General features: G+C 35.8%; 1 protein-coding gene across 12 annotated transcripts in view; it reads right to left on the reverse strand.

Moving 5' to 3' along the window:
- Nucleotides 1-21,109, reverse strand: part of PDE1A (phosphodiesterase 1A) — a 390,387-nt gene that overhangs the window by 288,623 nt on the left and 80,655 nt on the right. For 2 of the 12 annotated variants that reach the window (XM_024243036.3, XM_063712585.1), the window contains exon 1: nucleotides 3,762-4,731. In XM_024243036.3, coding sequence (XP_024098804.1) covers nucleotides 3,762-3,814 — 53 coding nt within the window. In that variant the 5' untranslated portion in view covers nucleotides 3,815-4,731. 12 annotated transcript variants of the gene reach the window in all.

Raw genomic sequence — 21,109 nt, forward strand, 5'->3', positions numbered from 1 at the left:
AAGTGTTGATTCACATCTTGGACTTTAAAGATATGTGTACAGTAATTTGTTACATGCTGAGGAACTTAGTATTATTGATTGAAAATATATTAATATACTTTTGTGATTGTGTTTTCTTTCCGGAAAATTATACAACTCAAAGTATTTCTCTTGAGGAAAAGGAGCATCGTGTTTTCTCAATACCAGTCTGAGCTGGAAGAGCCTCTGCAGGCAGAATCACAGTGTGCCCAAAAGGCACTCACCATGCACACATGCTCAGGGCTAGATAGTCTCATTGATGCCACACTTCCACATGATAGCCATAAAGGAGATAATATAAACTCCTGCCTTGGCCATAAAAGAAACTTAGCATTTCTTCCTTCCCTCATTGACGTGATATGAAAATATATACCTAAAATTTCCAAGGAAATTTTTAAAAAAATAGATTTGATAACCTCATGATATGAAAATATGACCTAAAATTTCCAAGGAAATTTTTTTAAAAATAGATTTGATAACCTAACTACAGGAAATGATTTGGAATCTTTACTGTAGGAGCCCCAGACATTCTTAGAGGCAGGATCTAAATGATATGTAAGATTCCTCCCAAGCCTCCTAATATCGTAGCCAGCTACAAAATTTCAATGTTCACCATCTACTCCAAAACCTCTCAGTAACTTTTTCCACTTGATGGATGACTTTTACTTTTTGAAATTTAGGATGATTGTGCTGATGAAAAACTGATTTTAATTAAATCTTGAAAATTAAATTGGAAAAAAAGCTCTTGCTCTCATATATTTCAGGTCACTTAGGTGTTTAGAATGAGTCATTCCTGAAATCTGTCTCTTCCATTTCAATCTCCCAGGATGTTATCACCTCCTTTATGGCACCCATTGCCTGCCTGTAGCACATTTATCTAGGTATATCCTCAATGATATGTCATGTGAAGGCACATAAGTATTTTTCTCCCCATATCTGAACTCTCAAGCACCATGAACTCAGAAGTGGACACTTGTAGTCAATCAGTGAAGGCCAGGTGACTAGAATTAAAGCTGGAGCTTCAATTATAGGGGAAACTAGCCTGTATATAGAAATTTGAAACTATGTCAATGAGCCAAATATTTCAAAAAAAAAATCCTGGATTAACCTGTCTTTTTTTTTTTTTTTTTTTGATGGGGTCTCACTCTATAGCCCAACCTGGAGTACAGTGGCACAATCTCAGCTCACTGCAACCTCCGCCTCCAGAGCTCAAGCGATTCTCATGCCTCAGCCTCCCAAGTAGCTGGGACTACAGGTGCACACCACCACACCTGGCTAATTTTTTGTATTTTAGTAGAGACAGGGTTTCACCATGTTGCCCAGGGTAGTCTCAAACTCCTGAACTCAGGCGATCCACTCACCTTGGCCTCCCAAAGTGCTGGGATTACAGGCATGAGCCACGGCACCTGGCCAAATATTTCTTAATGACTGAAATTTTAAATGAATTACTTTTAAATAGCCAAGACACTATTTTCATAAAATGTCCATTAAGCTTATAACTGGCCCCACTAGCACATAAAATACACTGGCACAGATTTGCCTGTCAAGTGGATTGAGATCCAGTGTGCAATGCCCCTAGGAAGTGGGGTGCAGTTACAAGTACGTACTGAGAAGGAAAGGTCTGGTACATGGGTCTCTGAAAAGTCAGGCTTGAGAAAGATATCTCAATGTGAGATGCCAGACAGCCTAGGAAAAGCCTAAGAGAACAAGGTACCTAAGAAAGGAGGCTGACAAAGAAAACGAAGTGAGGCATGAGATAAGAAGCAATGCATCAAAAGCAAGCTTAACCCACTGCCAGCTTCCCTAAAAGTACAACTAGCTATTGGGAAGTCTGTGTTACGGAAATCAGCCCCAAACTTTCTCTGTGCAATTAAGCCTAGTTATTTGAATCTTTTAAGATATTCTCCATCTCCCTTTTCCCTAATCACAATCATAACCTGGTAAAAGCAATGCCAACTGTCAATGTGCCAGATGACCAATAAATCCTGCTCTCACATATAGCTTTAATCTGTTATCAGTCAAAGACCCATTTCTAGACTTACTCGTAACAATTCCCTGGTGAAAGTATGAGAGCACCAGGATCATGAAGCAAATCACTTGAATTTAACAAATTTTATTCTAATTATCTGGGCAAAGAATCTCAGCTTCCACAAAGTTCTATTCTTTATATAAATAAGCACAGAAGTGCAGTTAAGTTGCAATCCACCTTCCCCGTAGCACCTAAGCGTATAATTAATTAATTAATTAGGAAGAAATGAGGATTTGGCATAAATCAGTGGTGAAAACCACCTGCTCCCCACAGCTCTCCAAAGGGCTAATACAATAAAGATGATGGCTAGGTGGATCTGATTTTATCCAACACAACCTTGCCTTTCCAAACTGCTGTGGGTGCCCTCTGGGAGCTGTGCCTCACTGGTGTTGAGTTTAGAATCATCTGGGCAACTATCATGCCTTTTTGAAGTCGCACGTGCACTTGGGAGAATATAGATACTACATACAATTGGAAGAACTTTTTAGGAAATATGGTAGGTGAATATATTTTGGGGGTCATTTTAGATTTTTGGTTATTTACCAACATCATTGCATAAGACACAAAAACATATTTAAGTAGATGGGGATAGTAATATTAAATCCATATATATGAATTTAAATATAATTTATGTTCAAAGAAAGACTTTAAAACAGATTCAAGCTAACATCTTGTTTTAAGCATTACAAAAGTATAATGTTGCTATTAATAATTCAGTAATAATGTTTAATCAATAAAAATGGCCACATTTTATATAATTATGTTCCTCGAGGTCTACTCATTCATTATGTAGAAACCACAGAGAAATTTTGCTCATACGTTTTATCATCCTGTATTTAATTCCAGACAAAAACCAGTGGTTGCAACTGACTTTAACATTGCTAACATGTAGTATCTCTGCTTTATTTAGAATATTATTTTGTGGAAAAACAAAACTGATATATAACTGACTTTCTTAAAAATCTTCTGTTTTAAGGGGCAAAAATCGGGTTCAATTTCTAGATACTTTTAAATTATTTTTTATTTTAAATTCTAAAGTACATAATAGGTAACTAAAGAATCCAGAATTAAAGAGTCAATGAAGAAACAGCTGCTTTCTTAGAGAAAGGGTGTACCTCCCTCCAAAATTAAACTTTAGCTCAATCCATTATACTGTATCTACATTTTGCCTGGTCACAGATTCCACCACAGTGTAAAATTTTTCCTATCACCCTGTTGTTTCTTTAACTGCTGGTCTGATATTCCTGAACAAGCTGTAAAATGTGCACTCTAGTAAAGTAGCTATCAAGTTCAAATTTATCTCCCGACACTTAACTCCAGAAAGGTGTAGTATTCACAGCACTGAAACACTGCCCTTGCCTGTAATCAATTGAAAGAACTAAGCACAACGTTTCCTATTTAGAGGGCTGTGCAACAGCCTACAGAAACAGCTAGAGATTGCATAACGTTTCCAAAGTTTTTCCAGTACTATGTCATTTATGTGCTTGAATAGTTAAGATTTTTTTAAATGTATTTTCAGGAGTTGATAAGAGTTTGTGCACAAAGTTTCAGAAAATAGAAAATAAAAAGGCTCCCTCAGTATGCCTGAAGTTAAACTTTAAGCACTCTTGATTGCTCTGCTATAGCTTAGTGGCAGAATCCCCAAATTAAGGATGAAGGGAGAAACTATTGTTCCTGACAGCCCTAGAGCCACCTGGGATGTAGCATTACTTACCTAAAGATGGGTCTTTGGAGATGTTTCTTCCTGATTGTGACATGGTCATCCATTTAAAGGTGAAGGTTTAACTTCTTCCTGGAAACCACTCCAGAAACTCCAGAGAGGAAATGTGGAAGCTTATCCTGATCTATTGTGCTGCAAGGAGCCCAGAAAGAAAAAGTAGTTTCCTCTTTCTCTTTTTGGGTGTTGGGAGAAAACTTCCCTGCTCTCTGCCAGCTGAGCAGTGTGTCCATAGAGGCCACATAAGACAGGCACGTTGGGGCACTCCCCCACAGAGCAGGGTGTGCAAAAACCACCAAGAGTCACGTTGATTCAGGCAAGAGAAGTGCACGGGACCCTCCGAAACAGAACAAAACAAACAGAAAACTTCCTACCCCAGTGTCATCCAGGTAGGAACTCCCTAAGTTATTGCAGCCATGAGAGTTCTCCTTCCACATGCTGGTCAAGCTCCGAAAGGCTAAGTCCCTCCCTGTCTTTAAAACAGACTGTTCTGAGGCTCAACTTTTTTTCTTCAAAATAAAAGTTGTACAGCTGGTTCAGCAGCCCCATGTGAGTACCCTCTGAAAGTTTGTTCTCTTAAAATAAGAACTGTATACAAATTAATGAAGAAAGATAGGCTCGGGTTGCATGGCTGGCTCTGCTTCAGATTATAATTATTTTACAATGTTGCTTGTATTCATGCTGGCTGAAGTGTGGAGACGACTCATCATTTTTAGCACTTATAATCTAATAACCTCCTCTTGGCTGAAGTTGAAGACGCCATATCAACTGATAGAAGCCCATGTGAAGCTGACCAGAGCTACAAAAGTTAGAAAAACAAAAATTGCTAATTTCTACTGGTGACATTATACCCAGATGTCTGTACCCAAATGTGGTTTCCAACTAAGAGGAAACATCTCTTGCAAAAAAGAGATGGAAACACACACACATCCACATGCTTTTTTTTTTTAAGAAAAAGCCCCTCCAAAGTGCCCAGGAGCCTACGGTTTATATATTATGTGATGAAATTTGGATTTATAAAAGTAAAAGGAAAGAAAAGAAGGTATAAAAGAATTTGTGAACAGCTGAAAATAAATGATATTAAAAATTGTTTTCTTTTAGAAGACAGATTTACACTGCGGGAACTCTTATTCTAGCTCCAGATAAAGGGAATGCTCGTATTTTAATGTAACTTATTTTGGAGACCTTCCTGTATCTGAATCACTAACAAAGTTCCTATTCAGTCAATAATGTCATAAGATTCCAGTCAGAGATTTGTAATAAACTAAATCATTTCAAAGCATGATTAGAATGTTTTTAATATATACATGTAATAAAAAGGGAAAAATGAGTAATGTGCATGCCTTTAGTTGAATGATCCATAAAAATAAAGATCAAATGTCACAAAGGAGGATATAATCTGTAGTTATTGGCACTCTCCAAATACTTCCAGGGAGAAAGATCACCTTTTTATTTTCCTCCCTGAGGAGAGATAAGGAAGGAGAAGAGAGTTATAAGGGAATCATGGATTTTATCGAGCCGTTCTAATCCAAACTAGGAAATGTAATCATTCTGAGAGCATTGAACTAAAAATAAAATAAACGGTTTCTAGTCCTAGTTCTATTGTAAATATGCCGGGCCATTATGGGCAAATTTCTTGACCTGTCTGAGACCATTTTCTTGTTTGTAAAATGAAATTATAATATTAATTGAATTCTATATTTCTTTCCAGCTTTAATGGTACTATCACATTATTTCTAAATCTGATTAGTCTGCTTCTTGCAAAGAAACTGCCATAGAAGTTATGATGCCTGATACTTCAAAAACTACACAGTTATTATGTACTGTTATAAATAAATAAGGAAGCTATAAATAAAAAGATGATTTTATATTATGTATAACATATTTATATAGATATTACATAGTTATATAGTGACATCTATGTCACTGTTCTCTTTATGATCAATAAGTACCAATGATAAATTCACATGTGTGCTATACAGCAGTTAAATATACAGACCATGTATAAACAAACTTAGATACAGATCTTTGAAGCGGATGCTTTATTATTACCATATGCTTCGGCTTTCTTTGTATTTAGGAAAGCACATAAGTAATAACACATTGTACAGGTCTTCTGGGAGGGATTTTGCATTTGTGGGTAGCATTCAATTTCTGTAGTCATGGTTTACCTACATTACCATTAATATAGCATAAATCTTCCTCCTGAGGGACAATTCAAGAAAATAATAGCCCATCAACTTTTAAAAATTAACTTTCATTTTGTCTTCTTTTGAATTGGAAATGTGAGACAATTTCTACATGAACACAATGGAGGGAACTCAACATAAATACTAATAAACATCTAGCCAAGGTACAGTTCAAACGGCAAGCAAGTATGAAATATAGCTTGAAATCCAAAGGCTTGATTACCAGCTGAAGAATCTGAAAGTTGTTAATCATAGGAAATCCATAACATACTTCATTACCTTAGGTTTATATTCTTTTTTTTTCTGTGATTAAGTTAGAAAGTTTAGATTCACTTTATGGAAAGCACTATATTTAAAACCAATCTTAGACCCTATAAAGCATTCAGATGATACCAGTAAATTAAATATTCACTGGGCACAAAGAAAAATATGTATTTCTTAAATGTTTTTATTACCTTTTTCTCAAAGAGCATTTAAATTTAACATTGGAAAAAAGTTGGCTTTATCAACTTATTCAACTTTAATGTAGTATTCAATAAGATATAAAGATTTCATGATTATTAATTAAATTACAAAAATATATTCCATACATTAACACAACTGTAGTGTGCAAAATCCTAAATATATGGCATAAATAAAAAGGCCAAGTCTCCTATAGACTATAATTTATTATGAATAGTTTTTTTCCTGAGGGGGGTCAGAAAGGGTGTTTTTATTTTTCCTGTTGTGGAAAAACAAAGTCAGGCTGACTTTGTCTAACATGTTCACACACATACCCTACCCGACTCAGTGCTGTTAGAAACTGTCCTAACTGGTGCTCAATAAATATGTTAATTTTCTAAAACACAAATCAGCTGAAACACACCAAGAATTCCATCTAACCAACTCATTTTGTGTGACAAAACACATAGATCAACCCATGTGACTTTTCCAACCAAAAGGACCCTAAGAGTGTCATGGTATTTTCCATTAAGCATCATGACAAAAGGTAAGCTTTTCTTTTCCTGATTTTCTTCATTGTTATAGTCTGGCTGTGTTTGTAATACACAAGTGCCAAAGCATGCAATGGCAGAAAGGTCATTTGATATTATGCCATCCCAAGCACTGGAAAATGCATGGGTCTGCAGGTTATCAGTTTAACCATGTAAGTCTAGTCAAATAGCATGTGAGACCACATGTGTGTCCTTTTTGTTAAACAACATTTAACTAAACACAATGTTACAAGTTATATATTTTAATGAGCTTCAAATTAAGTGCAGGAGGGAAAAGAAAATGCAAGAAAGAAAGGATTAGATGGCATTTTAGGTTTTATCATGACACATATACGATATTATCTTAATTTAAAAAAACACAACACTGCTTCTTTTACTCTTCCTTCTCTACCATTCACCAAAATTAAAGCTAGCCTTGTGTATGATTAGAGTACCTCACACACCTAAACTCCAGTTCAGTTGTTGCCAATCTTTTCTCTTTTTTTGACATATCATACATGAAAGATAAAGTGTGCATGTGATCCCCCCCCCAGGAAAGTTCCAAGGTCTTGCTAAAACCATGAAGAGTAAAACATGGGCATTAAATGCAAACACTACTATAATTTTCATTTGTCATAACTAGGAATATCACATCAGTAAAGCGGAACACCATTTGGTCAACTATACCATGAGATAAATGGCAAGGTATAAATTCTTCCTCATAAACTAACCATAACTCTACCCCTTTACCTCTAGAGGAAAAACTACTGCATATAAGTTAGTGAGAGCAGAATCATTTTCGAGGTAACTTAAATCTGATTTATTCTTCCAAGGTAAGTCATTCACAACTCTCAGCATTTTGTTCATTCTTTATAACACATTTCTTGTTACAAGTTCTACAACTGACTAAGAAGCTAGTAGATACATGATAGAGCTGGGATTTGAACTCAGATGTCTCATTCCTGAGCCCAAGCTTTTACTCCTTACAGTAGGCTGTCATCTTGGCAAGCACTCTGTCTCTGGGGTCACTCAGGATCTTTCTGGGCTGTACTTAACATTCTATCAGGAAAAAGAAGAAACAACTTACCACTCTAGAGAGTTTCTATTCTTCTTCTAACCGCCTACCCTACTCAAGTGTCATAACACTGCCAATTATGTTCCCAATACCTATAAACACCAGCCCTAGAAACATTTCCAAAGGGCCCTGATTCACTTGATATCAAGGTGAATTGAATAGGCTTATAGATTATCTCCTGCTAAGATATGAATGAAAGTTCTGTTCTATTATAAAGATCCCTAGACTAAAGTCAAAGAACATATATTTAAACCCCAGCTTTAGTGGCAAGTGTCCCTTCAACTCCCTGTATGTCAGTTTCCTCACTAGTCAAACTAAGAGGTTGGACCAGATGACCTCTAAGATCCTTTCCAGCTCTAAAATTCTGTACCTCTCTGACTAACCCTATGATAAAATGTCAAGTTATTTAAATTTAGTGTCCAACCAAGAATAAACTCTGTAGTCATTTTTAACTTTCCTTAACCACAACAAGGTCATGCATACCACCAGAATACTTTTCATCCCCATTGTTGTAGGATTAAAAATACAGCACACTACTCAAATGTGAAAATAAATTAAAGCATCTTTTTTTAAATTGAGCTGTTGTTTGTTGTTGTTGTTGTTGTTGTTGTTTTCCTTATAGCTTCAACCAGGAACTACCCTCACTAAGCTCTGGAAAGTCAGGGATTAGTGTCTGTTGTATTCCCTGTGCATAGTATATAAAAGATGCTCACTGGTTATTTGTTAAGTGAATGAATACATGAACAAAGTGATCATTAATGCTATCTCATCATCTTTTTATATAAATACATATTCTTTTTCTAAAAACTCAGTCATATCTGTTAAATGTGTAATCTTTCGTATTTCCTCCAGCCAATTGTTTTTCTTCAAGGAGACACCTGAGTTTATAAGGAAGAGGGTTTCTATGACCTTGAGGTGGCAGGAAAGAGGTGGTCTCAGCCCCAAACCTGCAGGTCCCTGATCTCCTTTGTGTCCTCTGGTCTCTGCAACTATGTGCCTTGTCTGTCTTGTCACTTGGTTCCCTGCACACATCTACAGTGAAAATCCATGGCTTCTCTGATCAATTGCCTCAGTTTGGGAACCTTGGTCATTTGTCATGGATTGAGCCAATCTCAGCTTTCCTAGTTGCTTCAATATCCTCTAAGTCTCATCCACATCCTCCACTTGGATCTCTATTGAGGCTATTAAACCTTTGGCATCTGTCTAGGACCCCCCAGCCTCCTGCTGTGGTCATGGCAGGCTCATGACAGATACACTGCCCCATCTCAGCTAGCTTTTGACATCCTCACAGGGCTGACAGAACTTCCTGAGACTCCATCCCACACAGGCACTGAGGAAGACTTGGGATTGGCCACACCATATCACCATTTTTACTCTGTCATAGCTAACTCACTAAATCACAGCAAAATTCACTCTGCTTTAGCTTTTCACTTTCAACCAAACCTGCTCCTCCTCTGGGATTTCAGCTTATAGGAAAGAAGTCAAAATACTTCGACCATTTACACAAAACACCTTCTTTTGGGGATTCTCTTTTCTATACTTCATCAGGGCAGAAGAGATGCTTTCCCTATCTTATGTGGCAGAAAATATCTTAGTTTATCTCCTGCGCGCCTTTCATCCATGGTCTATAACAGACCCAATGTTCAAGTCTACAGGCCTTGATCATGTATATCAGGTAGAGCTTCAGGGATTTGAGAAATGATTTTTGGTGTGAACAAAGTCTGGCTTTCAGAAATATTGTCTTAAAGGGGCTCAAAATTTCCATTTAGGTTTTCAAAACTGGTCCACACCCATGCTTCTGGTCATACACATCAAAATGGAAGATAGACAAATACATTATCACTATATATGATGAATCTTTCTTATTCATTTTATTGGGTGCATAATGAGTACAGCATACCACAATATCCACATTCTGCCTGATCCGGCCCTCATGTACCTGTACCCCTCATCTCAAAACCCTGACCTTTGGCTCATTCCCCACTAGCTGTGCTGGCATTTTGTGCCTCGAACACTTCATGCTCTTATCCTGCTGTTTCTGTACATACTGCTCCTTCTGTTTGAAACGCTTTTCATCCTGCTCATTGCTCAGATATCATTGCAGTGTCCCTCTTCAGAGATGTGACTCACCTGACAACTCTATTTGAATTTCGTGTACCTGTACCTGCACTGTTTTTCCTCCCTCAGCAAGTATCATAATCTGTGTGCATCATAATCTGTTTAATTTTTTATTCACAAATGTATCTGTTCAATGCATGAATAAATCCATTCTGCAGGATGCAATAACTGAGGAAAAGATCAGAACATGTAACTTACCCTGACTACTATAAAAATAAACCTAGTCAAGTTATACCAAAAATATATTTTTTCTCATATATTTCTCAAAAATAGACTCACCAATCTCTTGTAATGCTTCAAAACATTTTGTAAAACTTACATTCGTGTTTCATATTTGCCATTACACTTCTTCAAATCTGGAACTTTACACAAACGAGAGCAAATACAATGGCATCTTGGTCCATGTTGTTCTGCTGTAACAGAATACTTGAGACTAGGTAATTTATAAAGAACAGAAATTAATTTCATCACAGTTATAGAAGCTGGGAAGTCCAATATCAAGGTGTCAACCTCTGGTTTAGTGAGGGCCTTTTTACTACATCCTCAGATAGGCAGAAGGCAGAAAGGAAAGCTAATTGAAAATGAAGCCTTTTTTTTTCCTGAAAGGGCCTTAATCCCCTTAAGTGAGGAGCAGCCCTCCTGACCTAATCACCTCTTAAAAGTCCCCACCTCTACTACCACACTGAAATCACCTGAATTTTGGAGAGGACACATTCAAACCACAGCAAAGAGAACTGTAAAATTAACAACACAACTGAAAATCACTTTGAAAATGGTTCTCAACCTCACCAGAAATGTTTTCTACCTCAGGGGAAAATTTTCTATTCACTCAATAGCTTTATAGTAGATTCCCTTGACTGGTGTATCAGACTCAGTTCATTGGCCACATATTCAATAGCAAAATCCACAAGAATTATTATTTTCTTAGATTAATTAATAATAGTGTTCACATTTATAATTTCTAGTGACAGAAAAGCTGTTCCCCAAATTGGCTAACTCCCTGGTCATTTAAATCCATCAGAAACAAGGCTTTCTATGTCACAAAGTAGAAGAAATTCCTCTTTGTCACTGAAGTGTAGGAGCAGGTCGGTTAAAGTTTGATTGGCTCCAATTACCACTCCCACCAGTTCTCACAGCCTTAAGTGCTGCCCATCAAAAAACTTCCTATAAGTAGTGTAACATTCTATGAAAACATCAACAACAACATGGAAATAATTTAAAACAGATTCTCATAGCCAAACATCCATTGCTCAGCATGTAATCAACGAACATATAAATCTACTATTAAAGGAAATGGCTTTTGTATAGTAGGTAGTTAAAGGAACATTGCAAAAAGAAGTCTCCTTAATATAAAATTCTCTTGAGTCAGAGGTCTAAAAAGGAGATGGTTGAACAGGGGTTTGAAGGATGAATAGATATTCAACTAGCAGAATAAGAAGAAGAGCAAGCAGAGTGTTTCATAAGCCCTAAGTACCATGCAATAATACGTGATTTCGAGTGCACATGGTGGGTGAAGCAGTGTGGTGTCACTCATGCGGCATTCGCCTGCAGAGTTACAGAGGCTCACACCATCACATAAAAAGAGGGGTTGTAATTAGGGAAGTGATCCATGTGATATCAAAGTTTAAAAGCATGTGATTCAGAGGTTTCCATTACTCCCCAAACATGCCAAAGATATTCTTATCTGCAATTCTTCAGGCAGTGGAAAGCTGTTCAAAAGTAGCTGCATACTGAGACTTGGTTAGTTTCTCTGAAACTCTGAAGTCCACCACAAAATCAACAACCTAACTTCAGTATTGAGTCCTCCTTACCAGCTTTCCTCCATATTTTAAGTTTGGCTTCAATATGATGCTAAATTGGATTAGCAATTTTTTTTAAGTCTGCTTAAGCTTTCAGTAATGCTTATGAATAAATGTTCAGAGCTACAAGCAAGAAATGAATTGAATCAATGTCAGTAATGGAAAATTCCTAAATGCTAAACTGTTGGCTTCTCTAAGCTTTGAGAATTAGACAGCAATAGAGATAATCATGACTCATACTGACTGAGTACAACCGTCCACTGACTTTGCCAGACTTCCAATAGTGTGTTTGGTAAGGTTCTGTGTAAATAATCCAAATGTATAGAAATAGGTTACAACACTTATTACCTTTCTAAAATAAAAATGAGTTATTAACAGAGAAAATAAATACCACATATATTTGTACCCTCACTCTTTAAAAAACTCATTCTAGTTTCAGCTTTTCTCTTTGCTTCTATGGAATACTCCCTCCAATCCAAATGCACTGTAATAATCTATCCTTGGCGATCTCATCTTTGGAATTACTATCTTCTTTTGAATATCAATGTATCATTACTATTAATTGTTCTATGACATGCCACAGTTACCATAATTTTTTTGTACTTTTATTTTATTAAACTCGAAATTCAAATTCCATACAGGATTTAAACTGGTCAGTAGTGCTTTCCCAAGCCCCATACTGGACACATTATTTATTGCATCATCTATTGCATGGCTCGATACCAGAATAGAATACTGGAAATCAAGTCTATCTTAGAAATGCTGCATCTTTTTCAACATTATGAACCCTCATCTTGCTCTATGGTACTAGAAAATAATAATTTTCCCTCATCTGCTGTTTACATGACCCAATGGAAAATGTTGAGGGAGGAAAGTTGGCAGTCATTTACTATGTGTCAGGTACTATACTTTATATGCCCTGTTTCAGTTAATTCTACATAACACACCCAAAACGTAGAATCTCATATCTTCATTTCACACTCAAGGCAACTAGACTTTAGAAAAGTTATATAATTTGCCAAAGACTGTATAGTTGGCATATTACAGTAATAGGATTTGAATCCAGTCTTTCTGATGCTGACCTCTTTGTTCTTACTAACATATTGCACTGCCTCTCCATGATCATATTCTTAGTTTTAATAGCAGCCTTAAAAAAGCACCTTGGCCAACCATGTTTTTAAAATTATAATTCTCTGATAATTTAAATTAAGTTGAACCCTAGCAGGAATTGAGACTTGATTTCAGAGACACATTTATCTGGTTTGGGTCAATCTCACAATAAAAGCCTTACATGTAGATGGATCAATGAACCATGAAAAGCAGAAGACTAAATATTTGGAGGCTTTAAAGTTTAAATTTTGCCATTTGTTTGCTGTATAATCTTCATTGAACAAAAGTGGATAAACAAAATTTCTGGTCAAAACATCACTGAGAAACTCATGGGGAAAAAATCAGATTAGTAAATGTACAAATGAAGTTGTAATGTATATCCCCAACATACAGAATGGGTCTCCAACACAAAGTTGTGTCTGTAAGGTAATTTTCTCTTTGAAATCATATTTGCAACCACCCAAATCGTAAAAATAATTAACTGATTAATTAAAACTCTCTACCTTTTTTCTAAATCACTTCATAAGATGTTCCACCTTCACTGAAAAGGCTAGATAGGCTCCATTCATAGACTTGTAAAGCTAAGAGTTACCTATGAGATTACCTAGCCACTATATCCAATAAAAGAGCTGTTGCCATTATAGAGCACATATGTACCAGGCACTGCTGAGGATTCTACAGAACCTATTACACTGAATTCCCCAGATGACAATATGGGATAACATTAGTATCCTAATTTTAGAGATAGCTAATATTGTACAGCTGGGACTGACAAAGCAAAGGTTTGAACCTGGGACTGCTTTTCACCAGAGTCCACAGAATTAATTACTAGTGCCTTGTAAGGTTGGGTCCATCTAATATGATTCACTTGGATTCTTTCTCTCTGTTTCTTATAATCATTTAATATTTTTATCTTCACTCTGTTCTTTTGCTCTGTTTCATAAATAATTTTCTTTTCCAGTGATAAGCATCAAGTGTATTATTAACTAGTTCTTACCTTAAATTTATGGAGATTCTGAATTCACTTCTCTTGGTTGTTCTGCAAATACAGAACATTGCTGCTGTTTTGAATGTACACATTGTTTCAGTATAGTTCATGAACATCAATTTTTTGACCTTGAGGTAGAGTTATTTGTTATAGATAGAATCATAGACTTCTGGAATCTGGAGGGGTTTTCAAGGTCGAGTTATTCACCTTCCTAGCCATTACAGAATTCCTCTTGTTTGTCCAGAGAGCACTTACCTCTCAAGTATCCCTGAGCTGGTAAAAGTAAATCTACTCTTCCCCTGATCTCCAAATTTAAGACCTCTCATAATATGAGCATTTCATCTTGTTAAATGCTACTTGTATTTAAAGATAGAAACTTCTTATACCAAGTTATTTAGCCAATACACAATCAAAAAACAACAATCTACTCCAAGAATGGAGGGAAAACTGGCTGTGTTCAGCTTACTAAGAAGTCCTATGTTGGTCTCCAATGGGGCCACTTCTAAGGCATATGAAAAGGTAAATTTTGGTTTTAATTTTTAAATTTTGAAATATAATCTATTTTTAAAAGTAATTTTAATACAATTAAGTGCATTCATAAAATAAAAGGAACAAAAGAGGCAAAGAAGGGAGAGAAAGGAAGACTCACAGAGGAAATTATGCTGTTTTAGCAAGGTTTAGCCAGTGCTTGGAAGTTCATCAGGGGAAAATTATTTACTAGAAAGACAATGTAGGGAAAGAAAGTTCAGTCAAAAAATGGCAGAAAGTAATGCAGAGGCATGAAACGCCATAGTATTCAGGAAGATATCCTGGCATGACTTAAAGGTAAAAATATGAGGAGAAATTACAGGAGATGAATCTGAAAAATTATAGAGACCAAATTATATATGCCATACTGAAGAGCTGAGACTATATCCAATAGACAATGGGGAGCCACTAGTGCGCTACCATCAGAGAAATGATACCTTCTACTTTGCAGTTTTGGAAGATCTCACTGAACAGTGTAGAAAATATTTTTTAGGATTACAAGTATGGGTATAGGGATATCAGTAAAAAGCATGTTAGAGTAGTCTAGGTGAAAGATGACTGTGACTTGAAGTAAGGCAAAGGCATTAATTGCAAAAGAGAGTGTATTCAAGAGATATTAACAGGGATAGTACATAGGTTGTAGTGCATAATAAGGTATACTGAATGAAAAAGAAAAAGGATTCTAAGATAATAATTAGATTTCTGATTTGTTATCTGGGAGGATGGTGTAAGAAGACCCAGATTGGTAATAAGAAGAAAGAAGTATAATGGTAAGTTTATTGGTCACATATAGTGAATTTGTGATGCCAAAAGATGGTTCAAGTGAAGATATTTAACGGGCAATTAGATATTTGAATGGTGCAGGGGGGTAGTGTGATGAAAGAGGAAAGAAGACAGTTATGGAGATAAAATGTGGGGGAGGGGAGTTGCATAAATATAAAATTATGAATGTGGATGGTCTTTCTCAGAGAGAACATTTAGATTACAGAAGTAAAGTACCAAGAACAAAACTCTGGCAATTGAGGAGATGGACAGGGACGAGTATTCAGCAAAGATGTCAGAGAGAATTGGGAGTCAGGAGGAGAAGTTTGTCCTACAACAGAAGTGGAGAGGGCGTCAAGTGGAAGAAAGATGTCACTGGTACCAAAGCTGCAGAGCAGTCAGAAAGATTAGTGGAACATTTCCACTAAACATTTCCAGTAAAGTTGGCAGCATGGAAGCCACTGGTGTCCTTAATTAAGGCAGTTTCTGTGCTGGAACAATCCCATATTCAGTAAGACAAAAAGTTCTGAAACCAAGAAAACCTTTAAGATTGGGAGAATTTTTCTGATTAGGCACACAAAAAAAGCACTTCAGTTAATTGTTTCTATGGAAATAATAAATATGAAAGGAAGATATGGGCTAACTGTACAAATATTTGAAGTCACAGAAAAAGTACATATGGCTATCTGTACATGACAACATTTTACTTCGAGGAAGTTGTTGTTTCCTACCTTAATGCCTTGATTTAAAGTTTCTGAGGATATTTTCTTTTGGGAGGACATGTGTAGGAAAACAACAGAAACATAAACCAAAAGAAAAGTTGCCCTAATTGTGTCTTCCTCAGTTGGAATTCACTTGAATAATCTTTTTTGGTTATGGTATATGTAGAAAGGGTGACACTGTTGTCCCAGAGCATATAATTTAAGCAAACACAGATTATCTTATATATCCTCCTCTTCCTTTCAGGAATCATTTCCAGAATCCCAGTGCTCTCATTTTAATTTCTGGAACTTCAAGTCTCAAACTGAAGAAATCATCTAGGGTTAATAGTCTACATATTTTCTTCCCATTTTGATTTCTATAGAAACTCGCATATTCTGTGTTTCATTGGCTCAAAATGGTACTCTGAGCCCGCTGACTCGAGGAAGAAAGGAAATCTGCCAATATATTAAGAGATGACAAATTCCTCTTATTACATTCTGGGACACGATTATCAAAAACTCTAACAGAAAGTAACTGTGGCAGATCAATGGGATGCTACTTAGTTATAGGCATGCCTTTAAATCATACCACATAGCTGTCTATTCTTCCTGACTATATACTTCCACTCAACTGCAGTAAATGCCTATTGTGTTTTCATTTATGAAGAAATAATAAATGCTCGACATATTTCTGCATTATTAAAACAAGATATATTCTAAATAAAATACTTTTCTATTGAGAAATGAATTAACAGTACATAAAACTTAAGGCATATTCTCAATATTATAATTGGATTTTTCCAAATTATCCAAAATGCTTATTATCCCCATAATATGTGTTTAAAATATTCTTTATTTTCTCTTCCACTTTAAAATGTTACTTTTATTATACATTTAATTTTCATGGGTTTTTTTTTTTTTTGCTTTATTTCTCTTCTTTTCTGTTGATTTTTCTGCTCAAGCACCAAACTGGTTCAATTAGTGTAGCTTTTAGTATGCCTAAACATTGAATAATAACAGTCTTCCTTCAGTTTATTTTTCCCCTTACCACGAAAATTTTTTGGATACTAATGCATGTGTGCTAGTCCATTCTCATGCTACTAATAAAGACATATCTTAGACTGGGTAATTTATAAAGGAAAGAGGTTTAATGAACTCACAGCTCCACATGGCTGGGGAGGCCTCATAATCATGGCAGAAGACAAAGGAAGAGCCAAGGGTCATCTTACATGGCAGCAGGCAAAATGGCTTGTGCAGGAGAACGCCCATTTATAAAACCATCAGTTCTCATGGGACTTATTCACTACACAAGAACTGTATGGGTGAAACCACCCCCATGATTCAATTATCTCCACCTGGCCCCATCCTTGACACGTGGGGATTATCACAATTCAAGGTGAGATTTGGGTGGGGACAAAGTCAAACCATATCAGCATGTTTATTCTTCTCCATAAATTTATTTTTACATATAATAATTTTATATGTATATATCTCCTATTTATTTGAGCAAAAGAATATTGAGGATAATAGGAGCCAGGTTGCTCATGATTGGAGATGGAATTTCACATATGGAAAGGGGAAGAACTAAAATAGGTACTATGGCATTGGCTAGAAGTTAGAGGTACTGGTATAAACTACAGGTTTTATAAATATAATATATACAACCCTAGCTATGTCCAGTGAGAGGAGCAAGAAACAACGCCACAACAGTAGCAATTAGCACACCTAACACCCAAATTTTGTTTTCTATATATGATTCACTACTGAAAGTGATCAAGATTCCTCATAAAATAGGCTGAATCCAGGGCTGGGAAGAGAGAAAGTATAAGATAAATCTGGAATACATCACACTAGAAAGTAAGGATGCATTCAAAGAATGATGGTAGCATATCAAAAGAACATGCAAATGAGCTTGAAGAGGCTTCATTGATCAAATCTGGGACAATCTGAGCATCAAAATTAATGATAGCAATGTTTTATGTCTTATTGCCCACTGAATAAAATCAGAATCCATGAGTCATTTGTGATAAAAAATAAATGAATGAATACATTAGGAATAAAGGTCTTCCTACTGGAAAACACCAACTGATAAATACCAAAGGAATGACAGAGCTAGAAAATCAGTGAATAGTAAAACCATTGGGTGAAAATTTGGTGAGAAAGAAGCAGGATATTTATACAGCCTCAAAATATCATTCTATAAATTTCTAATTAATTCAAAAATTAAAAATGGGAATATTACTGGTATTGCATCACTATTAGGACAAACCAGGATTAATTATGTGCCTCCTGACCCAATATCACAAAAACAAATCTACTCATTTTTGTAGAAATAAAAATTTCTAATTCTTTTCATGGAAATACCAAACATAACCAAAGTGAGGGAAAGTCTATAAATGGCCTGTACTCTAAAAATGTCAAGGTCAAAAAACACAAGGAAAGGTTGAAGAACCACTCCAAATTAAAAGACCCAAGAGAACTGACAACTAAATGCAATGTATCATCTTAGATTTCCTTCTACATTAGGAATGACATAGATATAAAAGATTATTGGGACAAAGACAAAACTTGAAAAAGAACTGCAGATTAAACAGTATTTTACCTGTATTAAATTCTTTGATTTCAATTGTGCTATATATGTGCAAATGTGTGATAAAAATTATACATTTTTATCATTACATAATTATTTTATCATTACATAAAAATTATACATTTTATCATTACATAATTATACATTATGTAATACATATTTAATTTTATTCTATTCATATAATAAACAATATTTATATGCATGTTTAATTATACATGAATAAAGAGAATAAAGACAATGATAAATGGGGCAAAACATAAACAATTGTTCCTGGACTTCCTTGTACTATTCTTACAACTTTAAAATTATATTAAATTTGAAAATTTTTTTAAAACTTGTTGCAACTTTAATTTTTAAATTATACAGAAATTATAGATTTTAAAAGGTCAAAGGAAATGTATAATTTAGCATCATCTTGAAATGTTGCATCTTACAATAAATTTTGCTACATCAAAACTTTGTGATGCCATATTTCAGAAGCAAGGTTAACAACTTTGGGAGAATGACATCTGTGTATTGTCTCTATTCACAGTGATTTACAAACAAAACAAAACAATCAGTAATAAATAAGATGGGTAATCTGTGAATACGTTGAGTATTAAGCCCAGCCAAAATATTCCCCCTTCACCCTCAAGGGGGTTCAGGTAAATCCCCCTTCTGAGGTTTACCTGAATTCTTCAAGTAGAACTAATCATACAACTCTTAACTCACATGCCATTGTTTTTCTAATTTTCCTAGGACAAATAAAACTTTCTACCTCGGATAATAATTATGTATACACACATTATCTTTGAGAATCAACTAAAAAAAAAAACCCTTAAGGATAGAACTCCCACTTGCTTAAAAATTTTTCAGTGGCTCCCAGATGCCCTTAAAATGATCAAACTGTTTAATTTATATTACATAAAATATTATATATTTAAGCTTCATAAATCACATATATATAATATAGTCTGGCTATGATATGGTTTGGCTCTGTGTGCCCACTCAAATCTCAGGTTGAATTGTAATTCTCATTGTTGGAGGAGGTACCTGGTGGGAGGTTATTTGATCACGGGGGCGGATCTCCCCCTTGCTGGTCTCGAGATAGTGAGTGTGTTCTCATATATGATGGTTTAAAAGCATGTGACACTTCCTCCTTTGCTCTCTCTCTTTCTCCTGTCAACATGTGAAGATATGCTTGCTTCCCCTTCGCCTTTCACCCTGATTGTAAGTTTCTTAAGGCCTCCCCAGCCATACCTCCTCTACAGCCTGTGCAAATGTGAGTCAATTAAACTTCTTTTATTTTCTTTTTTACTTTTTTTTTTTTTTTTGGAGACAGAATTTCACTCTTGTTGCCCAGGCTGGAGTTTAATGCCACGATCTCAGCTCACTGCAACCTCTGCCTCCTGGGTTCAAGCGATTCTCCTGCCTCAGCCTCCCGAATAGCTGGGATTACAGGCATGTGCCACCATGCCTGGCTAATTTTGTATTTTTAGTAGAGACGAGGTTTCTCCATGTTGGTCGGGTTGGTCTTGAACTCCTGACCTCAGATGATCTGCCCACCTTGGCCTCCCAAAGTGCTGAGATTTCAGGCATGAGCCACCGCGCCTGGTCAAACTTCTTTTCTTTATAAACTGTCAAGTCTCAGGTACTTATGTATAGCAATATGAGAACAGACTAATATATGCTAGGTCTCTCAAAATCTCCCTACCCACTCATTCACTAAATAGACACATGGTCCCAGCTTTGGCAATATTGGACGACTTTCAGTTCACCTAAATCACTACATTTTCCCTCCAAGAAGTTTTAAGTTCCTTGCCTAGAATATGCTTCCTTCAAATTCTTCCCCCAGCCATTTCTGGCTTCATGTTTAACCCTCAGTATGGGTATGGGTATCTCTTGCTTCTAGAAGTCTTCCTTGAGAATCATATCTGAGATAGATGTCCCTTCTTTGTGGCTGTGTATTTTTACTTCCAGTTTCAAATCATCAGTAGCATGATTACAATAGCACTTATACTTCTTTTCATTAATCATTAACTATAACTTTCCTGTCTCATTTTGTACAGTATTGAGGGAATAACTCATCTTTGTATTCCATACATTTCTTTAATACTGTCTTGTATAAAGTAGCTTGGCAATTAATAAATGCATATCTATATTGTACTTGAGCAAAATGCTACTGATGAATTTTGAGTTTGAAGAGAAATCTATCTGTCTGTCAATATATCTCTCTCTCTCTTTCTCTCTCTCTTTCTTGCTCAGACCACTAAGAAGGCTTAGAAATAATGGCAGCTCAGTAGTAATGGGCATACCTAGCACCAAGACCTTAGCTTCCATATATCATTATCTACTAAAAAAGAAATCATCATCTATCCACACTTACATGTATGCATATATAGCTGAATAACTTATGTTTCCCAAAAGAATGTACTTCAGTACTTAATTTAGTACTCTTATTCTTCTTTTTGAATAGAACAAGGAAAAAGAACTCTTCAAAAAGAGTGGAAAAGATAGCTAATCCTCTGGGGTTTT

Source organism: Pongo abelii, chromosome 11, assembly GCF_028885655.2.
Source record: "Pongo abelii isolate AG06213 chromosome 11, NHGRI_mPonAbe1-v2.0_pri, whole genome shotgun sequence".
NCBI classification, from domain to species: domain Eukaryota; kingdom Metazoa; phylum Chordata; class Mammalia; order Primates; family Hominidae; genus Pongo; species Pongo abelii.